The sequence below is a fragment of the Coptis chinensis genome, chromosome 3 (assembly GCF_015680905.1).
Source record: "Coptis chinensis isolate HL-2020 chromosome 3, ASM1568090v1, whole genome shotgun sequence".
Taxonomy (NCBI): domain Eukaryota; kingdom Viridiplantae; phylum Streptophyta; class Magnoliopsida; order Ranunculales; family Ranunculaceae; genus Coptis; species Coptis chinensis.
Window position 1 is genome coordinate 46,035,827 of NC_141458.1, and position 9,095 is coordinate 46,044,921.

A 9,095-nucleotide genomic window follows, 5' to 3' on the forward strand; every position below is an offset into this window, starting at 1 on the left:
ACTACGGAATACTAAACTTGACTATATGCTAAGGAATTAGGGGGGATTGATTCCTCCTTAACTCGACTTAATTAACTAGCGAAGATTTGTCGTGATCCAAATTTCAATGCTTTCGCATAATAAAATGGTATTTCTAATCCCTAATTATTCATGGCAATATCTACCAAATAATAACTAGCATGTGAAGCAATCAAACCCATACTCATGGTGAACTAATTACTTTCTAGAATTGAATAGATTATCACGACGATTTCTAAGCTAGCAAAAATAAAGTTTTCATCAAGGCTTCATCAAACCCCTCTAATGGAGGTTTAGCCTTGAGTCATTAAACTATCATTTCCAATTGAATTTAAACAAGACATCATATAAATATTGTAATTTTACTATATTGATCTAAACAAGAATTCGAAACTAAATTAACACTAAGAAATTATCCTAATTTATGAATTTAACAATACTAAAACTAATAAGAATTTAATCACTAAACTAATTGGAATTAGAACTAATACTTTATTGTAAAACAAAAATTGATTCTCAAATAATAATCTACTTGTTCTAACCCTAATTAATTGAAAGGTATAACTAGATCTAAAACAAGATATGAAAAACTAATTAATGGAGTCTAAAACTAGATCTAAAATTATTGGCTAATGGCTACCTAAAACTAGATTCTTAAGAGTTAAGTCTTGTGTAATGAAATGGAGAAGACAAGATCCACTTTTTCGTGCATAGGCTGAGGAATCATGTTTTGGGCCGGAAAATCGATCCAAAACCCAATTTCTTCAGTCCACAGAGGCCTTTTCAGCTGGATTTTTTTTCAATAGACTTGTTGTCCACTTTTGCTCCTTTGATTAGGTCAAGGTTTGGACCATTGGAAATCTCTTTCCAAGATGGTCGTTTTGACATAAGGTAGGCTCAATTCTGAGGTCTGAGTCCAAAGATACGGCCTTCGGAAGTTCTGCTGACTTTTGTGCGCTGTTTCTGCCCACGTTGACTTTAACTTTTCAGCTTTGACCGGGCTTTAAAAAGTCTTTTTCTCCTTAAATCTTGGCCTTTAATCATAGAACTTATTAGCAACCAACCCTTGCTCCTTTATCTCACAAAAGTGACACAATTCTGCACATAATTGACTCCAACGCCTGAAATACATAAAAGCACGTAATCAGCATTAACTCTTATTTATTACTCGTATAATTGGTCTAAAAATATTATTGTTAAGGGGTTAAAACTACAGTTTTTGAGCTCTTATCAATTATACATCTCTGGGGCCCATGCTTCCTTGAGTAGCCTCTGAGAAGCTCATGAGCAAGAAGGAGGTTATCTTGTATGCACCTTTCAGGGATAAAGGCCGACTGATTGAGCTCAATCAACTTATCCAAGTGAAGCTTCATCCTGTTACTTAAAATCTTGGCAGTACATTTGTAAGTGACATTACAATAAGCAATCGGTCTATACTCGTCAACATGAGAAACGATAGGCTTTTTAGGAATTAAACAAAGAAAAGTAGCATTTGTACCTTTATGTACTCTATTAAGCCTGAATATAGATTGAATTGCATTTATGAAATCACTGCCCACTATGTCCCATGAGTTCTTGAAAAGGAAAGTTGTGTAACCATCTGGACCAGGAGCCTTAGCATCATCCATGGAAAAAAAGAGCTTCCATAATCTCTTCATCTATAATGTCTTCAGAGAGCAAATCTACAGTTGCTTGATCAACCACATCTCTCATAGGAATCTCATGTAGCAATTCTTCAGTGCACACTATTTGGGATTGGACTCCCAGGAGCCCTTGGTAAAAAGAAAGGAAAGCATTTGATAGTTGGGCACCCCTTCATGTTTTACACCATACATATCTGACACTAACCAAATGTAATTTTTACTTTTTCTTTCTTTGATAGCTTGATGAGAAAAAAGAGTTTCCTTTATCCCCATAATCAAGCCAGTCATTTTCAACCTTCGATTTTAAATCCATATAATCCATTTCTATCAAGTTACATAAACTAGCTCTAGCTATTTTTTTCCTTTTCACATAACTGAGCATCCAGAGGGTTCTTCTATAGCTCCCACTGTATACTATTTAATCCAGCTCTAGCTGCCTCTGTTTTAATGTAAATGTCTGACATGTAAGTCCTTGCCCATCCATGCAATTTGTCTTTGAGAAGCTTCATCGTATGCACTAAAATATAAAGAGGACATCCACCCACTTCAGTATCTAACACTTGTTGAACAACCTCATTATACTTGTTATGAATAGCCCATAAGTTATAGAATCTAAATGAAACTTTACCCCTTTCTAAGTCCATGAGATGCACCAACATAGGAGAGTGATCAGAGATGCTTTGAGATAGGAATTCTGCTGAAGCATAAACAAACACACTCGACCATTCAACATTCACAAGTACTCTATCAACCTTTGACCACTTCCTATTTGTTCCAAAACCATAGTTGGTCCAAGTATAATAACAGCCTGAAGCTTTTAAATCAAACAACCCTGCATCCCCTAGACAGTCTCCAAACGGAACAGTTTCCCTAGGATGCACTAACTCCCCAATCCTTTCATGGGAGAAGAGAGTATTGTTAAAATCACCAAAGACACACCACGGTTCTGTAATACTTTGATGAAGTTGTCTGATGTCCATCCATAAGCCCAACATGTCTTGCCTACTATTATTGGCATAAATAAATGTAGAGAGGAAACTGGTTGAATTAGGATGCACCGTCACCTTACAATGGATAAATTGAGAGATTTCATGTATCTTGTCAACCGATAAAAAATTTGGATCCCATAGAATCCAAATCCTTCCATTCATATTGCTACCATAGTTGTTTTCAAACTTCCAGCTTTGTGCACATACTCTGCTGATATCATTACTCTTTGCCTCATTATCCCTTGTTTCCAACAGACCCACAAGACACAATTTATTTTCCAAAATGAACTTATTTATTTCAGCCACTTTTTTTAGATCATTTAGACCTCTAATATTCCAAGCTCAAAACTTAATCATTGAACCCATTTAACGTTTTTTTATCCCTGACCCCTTGGGTCTACCCCTTTTCTTTTTCTCACTGATATGCACTTCCTTATTCTTCTTTTTTCCATAAGACTCACATTCTTTTTCAAGTTCAACAACTATCTTTTGAGCACGAGTTTTAGCTTTTGTCACCACTTCCCTAGGGGTTTCATGGTCACTGAAGTATTTGGTAGGGACACCTTCCGAGATATCATCTTCAATCTCTTCTTCACTCTCAGCAAGAGCTTGAAAAGCATTGTGCTCATTTAGATAGTCTTCTTTCAGCCTCTTCCCTTTTCCTTGTGATTGGGTAGTAGTTGCATTGTACTATGCACTTTTGATAACAGCTGAAGCTTGGAACTCCTCAATCTCAAGCCAAGATTGGGTATTTTTAGCATTTCTGTGAGTAACAGGAAGGAACCTCAGAAGAGCCTCCAACTGAACTGGCATCTATGTCTGCTCTGGTGGGACATACTACACTATCTCAACACCAGTATTACTTATATCCAATGACTTACCATCATCACAATCTACATAGTTTGAACCCCCATCTATCATGTTGTCTTCTTGTCTTGTTCTTTTCCCCATATATGGAGTAGTACTCTCATTTTTTGTAGTTTTGGCTCTCCAAACTTGCTTTGGACAGGAAGGACAGTTTGAGTATTTATGCCTAAACAGTTTGCACCTTGTACAAGATACAGGTACCCAAGGATATTCAAGCGTGAGCTCTATAACCTCATCACCCATTTTCACTGGTATAGAGCTCCTATAGGAAAAATCAATCGGAACCTTAACACAAATCTTGGCATAAGTGAGTCTGGTTCTTGCTTTCGTAGCCTCATCCATACTAACCAGTTTCCCAATCCAGCTAGCTACATACCCCATACCATCATCAGTCCATAACTCTTTTGGCAAATCCATGATCGTAACCCAAATGGGAAGTTTTGTGATCATGTGCCTCTGAGCTTCAAGTTCCCGAGTACACTGTCGAACAACAAATAATCGATCTGCAATGAAGATGGGGTCTGCTTCCAAAACTTGTCTTCTATCTTCATCTAGATTAAAATTGAAATAGAACAATTATCTATCTGTAGATATGGTATAGTTACCTTTAATCTTTCATAATCTAGCCAGAGAGGATTTGACCAAAGGAAATGGAACCCTTTTCACAACAAAGAAGCCAACGACATAATCACTCCAAAACGATACTCCTTGCTCCAAAATACTAGTTAGTATTTCAGCTACTCCATCAACTTGATGAGTTTAAAAACTTCTCAAAGAAGTGTTTGTATTACTGGACCCTCCTCTAAAAAGACAGCTCCATGAGCCTTGGTTACGCAGACCAGAAGAAACATTTGTGGTGGAAGGGGTAGAGGAGGAAGAAGGTAGATCAACCATTAAAATAAAGGAGAGGCTAGTATCATGGAGGGATGGAGCTGATCTATCTCTTTTGTAAACAAAAAAAAGAGAGGGGACAGCGGGAAGGGATTGGTCAGGCAGGTCAACAATAACAAAAAAGGAAAGAAACCTTGAAACAAACAGATAGACCTGAAGGAGAAGACTAAAGATAGTCAAATCCTAAACCAAAAAGAATTAAAATATGGTAACTTGTTTATTAAAGAAAGCTCCATAAATTCTGTTTCTCATTCTTTAAGCTACTTTTTTTTTTTTAATGAATTATCTCATTTTGAGAATGAGATAATAGTTTCTAAAAAAATTTACCAAACAATTTTTTTTATGTCTAAAAACAATTATGGGACTCATAATAGATTATCCTATCCACTATGGGCACCTCCCATTTTGTTTTGGGCAGACTCCAAAAAAACAAAAATATTACTAGTTTTTCATTGCCATAAAAAACATGTTTTGTGAGAGGCACTCCCCAACTACATCAATGGTAACATGTTGTCACCTGCTATTGCCCTTCATAATATTAAAGGGTTACCAAATACACTACCTCACTTTCTTCCCCATCATCACCATACACCCCCTAAAACCTAATTCTCTTTCCCTCCATCTCTCTACTCATTTACTCAATCCTTCTCCCGACCCTCACCTCAAAAATCAAAATTTGTCCACCAGTTAATAATGAAGAACATTTTGAATTAAAGAAATTGAGTAGCAATGATTATCATATGTAATAAAATGAAGTTTTTGTTTGTGTTTTTCAATTGGCGTAATTGTGTGTGTTTTTAAAAAAAAACTTTTATGTGTTTTTTCAATAGATGTAATTTTAATCAAATTTTATGTGTGTTTGAAAAACCAGTGCTTTAATTAAAATATGAAAAATGAGTGTTTTAAAATGAGTGTCACTTCAAAATATTTTGGGTTAACGAGTATTACCCCCCACTAGATGAGCCAATTAAGACCCCCCCCCCCCCTAAATACACAAAAAAAAACATGGTCAATCCAATTTGACTTTTTTTTTTTGTGTATTTGCAGGGGGTAATACTAGTTGACCCAAATATTTTTATGGAATTTTGACATTGGGGCAACCCAGTCAAGTCATAAATTTAGTTTCCACTCAACATCATCAAGTTGTTCGTAAAAAAACTAGAGCGACGCCACTATTTGCATAACTTGAAAAGCTCTGGAGAAAATTGTAAGAGCATACAACAAAAAATTAAAATTCAGTTAAAACAATTGATTTCTGAAAATTGGTTGTCAAAAGACTATTAGAGGGGGTGGGGTGGGTGTTCAAGTAAGGGAGCACATTGCATTCAGTAGTGTCGCTCGAAATGCTTCAAATGACCCCTATAGGTCGTTGTATACCAAACCAAACGGCATGAACTCGCCCTTTTTTACTTCTACCAGGTCCTTGAAAAGTTTGCTGGAATTATTGACTTAGGGAAACACCACCAAGTCATTTGGGTCTACGTGACCAATGCGCCCAACTATGTCATCTAACACAAATATAATGGAACTTACTAACAATGAAGAACCTCTACATGTTAACTAAAAATTTGTATCCACATTAGAAAAAAAAAATTGTATCCAAAGGTCCATTATTGTCCAAAGGAATTGCTTCTTCCCCGATCAATTTACAATCAAGAAATCTCTCAATGGCATTCGATACAAGAAAGAATTGTTACATGCTAATAGTGGCATTGCTGGCAATGTCATCTAGGATTCCTCTGGCTTCACTACTTCCAAGTGTCATAATGATTGAAAAAGTCTGGAATCGATCGAACCAATTCGACTGGAAAAGTCTTGAATTGACCCAATGAAGTCAACTTGGAATTTCTTGGGGTGGCGTTATAGTGTCGATTGGATATGTCTTGAATCGACCTACACAAGTTGTTTTGGAGTGCTTGCCTACACAAGTCGTATGAAACAATTTCAATTGGCACGACTGGGCCATTTCTAACAATTTAGCTTCAATAAGTTAAAATTTCAAGACTTCAACTTCCTTTCATCTTTTGGTTCACAATCCCTCGAAGTGAACTTCACATTTTCTTTTCTTTGAAGAAAATATGTGAGATTATTGTGAAGCCTTGTCCATTAGGTACAGTCAGGGATGATAGATGTTTGCCCATTTCAATTTTTTGATTATTTTGGCCATTTACAACCAGTGAGAATTTTGCAATGATAATTTCATTACTTGCTTTCTTCAAATCAAGTGGTTCAATTTTATTTTAGCCAACTTCCATGGCTTCGTTCTGAATAACAATTTCACTTTCATGGCTTTGTTCTGAAGCACTATAGAAATTTCCAAGTTCTAAGTGATTTAAATGGTGGTTGAGAGGGAGAGAGAGAGAGAGAGAAACCGGTCGGTTGGAGAAGAAGGGTGAAGAAGACAAAGGTAACTAGTGTTAAGCAGTTCTCAGGTTTTCTTTGGTTCTGCCAATTGTTGGTGGGGGGTGTATTGGACTCCATGTTGTGCCCATAATTATAGACTCTAAGTTGGGTCTGGATCTGCCCAACATAATTTGGGCCCTATCAATAAGAATATGTCATAAAATGGATTATCATAATCGTTACCAAATGGCCCCATATAGCTATTGGAAAATGTCCATTATAACCATCCAGTCCAATCATACTTAGCACTTGACCACCATACTTTCATTTCAAAAAACATCTATCCAAATTAACTATTGGCCTACACCTCACTAAGCAACCATCTTAAAGAAGCCCTAAATACAATAAACACACCTTAAAACTGTAAGGTCTTTTGATCTTTACAGTACTTTGCAATGTTGTATAGGTCATTGCTTTCCAATATATGAAAAAGATGTATAGACAATCAAAATAGAGTAATTGTATCTATAAAATGGGGTTCTTAAAAATATTTAATCACAAAAAATTGGGACAATATTGTAATTGGCCCATAATCACCATATATAACAAACATTTATCTCTCACAGTTGTGTAGTAGTTCATGCTTACATAATAAATCCTTTAGACTTTTTTCATTTTAAAAGCAGGAGACATGGTCTTGAAATGAACCTTGCAAAAAACAAAACAAACAGCAAAATATGTACACAACAACATCAAAATATGTATAACCAATCAACAAAATAAATCATTGCCTTCATTTCATCCTCAATCTTACAGGCCACTCACCTTGAATCAGCCATCCTATTCTTAAGCTTAGGGTCAGCCTCACAAAGTGCTGATCCACAAATGTGTTCAACCTCATTGTAATCCCATCTTGTTGCAACCTGAAGTAAGCTATCCATGGGCATCTATTACCTTTCTTGTCCTCATCACCTTACAGTATGTTCTGCTTTTATAACTCTCATTGATTGGCATCTCTGCTACAAACTTGTTTTTTATACAATAATCCTTGATATCTCTACACAATTCTATAAGAGTTTCCCACTGCACTTAAGGGTTAGTAGGTCTTTTCACTAATGACCCCTTTCACATTCAATTTTTCTATCATAAACATTCTCTGTCTTAGAGATGAACACATTGAAATCATCAAACACTAGACAATGTCATTCCCTCTCTTCATCGGATGAATAGGTGCTTTTGTACCCTTCATCATCCTGTATCTTATCTATTTGAGGTGGTCATGGTTGATAAGCAACCAAAACTGTAATATAAAACCCTGTAGAGACATAGCATTTTGGTTAATTATGTGTTTAATAATCATGAATTAATTATATTTTCGTGTTTCTATAGGTTTTCACAATGATCGTAAAAATGAGGATAAAGCCAGTATTTAAGCACAGAATAGTGTGTCTAAATGAAGTATTTCAATTTAGCCCATGCAAACCTCAACGAAGCCTGACCAAAGCCTGGGACTCAAACATGACATTTTCAGGTTAGAATAGGGTTAGCGTGCTAAAAAACATCAAACTTCCAACAAGCATATCTTCTGAACCTATACTCTAACACCGGCAAGTGGACCATCAGAATGATCAGTGTCACAACCTCTATTCAATGCCAGATTTTGCAGAAAATCAACTTTCGGACCCACCACTAGACATAGTATGTGGGCCCACTATATGGAACCACAAAATTTGGTTGCTCATGACCAAGCTCACACATCAAGCTATCATCATGTGTGCCCACGTGAATCAAACTCTCAAATTCAAGCTTCATTATCAAATCAAGCTCTCAAGTCAATTATTGATTATTGCACTCAAGACTTTTGGACAGCACTTCAGACTTTTGTACTCACCTAAGTATTGATTAGGTGGAAATTAAAAGTCTTGATTAGGTGGAAATTAAATTTCTTGATTAGGTGACAATCAAAAGTCTTGATCAAAGAAAATCAAATTGGAGCATTTAATGAGATGGTTGGATGGGTGGTTGATCCACATGGGTGGAAAGAAAATTTAAGCACTCTCTTATGCTTAAAAGGGAGGAGGCTTCAAAGGCACAAGGACTTCCTTTTTTACGTTGTTTTGTTTTTCTCCAGTAGTTAGTTTTTCAATTTTGCTCCACAGCTTTTTAGCTTTTCATGTTTTTCTTCCAGGCAAGTTCTTTTTTTTTTCTTTCTTTCTAGTATTGTAAATTGAATCCTGTACAACCTCCTTGAACTCTTTATGTAGTGTCCAGACATTGCATAAATGAAGCAGAACTCTACCTCTTTCCATGTCAACTAGATGCACCAGCATGGGTGAGTGGTCTA

General features: G+C 36.1%; 1 protein-coding gene across 1 annotated transcript; it reads right to left on the minus strand.

Annotated features, from left to right (window-relative positions):
• Positions 1-2,056: 2,056 nt before the first annotated feature.
• Positions 2,057-7,698, minus strand: LOC147509791 (uncharacterized). Its single transcript, XM_086597916.1, has 6 exons — positions 7,577-7,698; positions 7,443-7,459; positions 3,532-4,068; positions 3,435-3,487; positions 3,039-3,340; positions 2,057-2,978 (listed from the first exon to the last, which is right to left on the minus strand). Exons 1-6 carry the CDS (start codon positions 7,696-7,698, stop codon positions 2,057-2,059), a joined length of 1,953 nt encoding a protein of 650 aa, XP_086454042.1.
• Between the last annotated feature and the right edge of the window lie 1,397 nt (positions 7,699-9,095).

What these genes read in the sequence shown, in the direction of transcription:
- LOC147509791 (XM_086597916.1), bottom strand. Translation starts at nt 7,698, where the DNA reads ATGCCCATGGATAGCTTACTTCAGGTTGCAACAAGATGGGATTACAAT. An exon ending in CAGTTGGAGGCTCTTCTGAG is followed by an intron (nt 3,341 to 3,434) that starts GTTCCTTCCTGT and finishes AAAAGTGCATAG; the next exon opens with TACAATGCAACTACTACCCA. An exon ending in AAAAGGGGTAGACCCAAGGG is followed by an intron (nt 2,979 to 3,038) that starts GTCAGGGATAAA and finishes TTGGAATATTAG; the next exon opens with AGGTCTAAATGATCTAAAAA.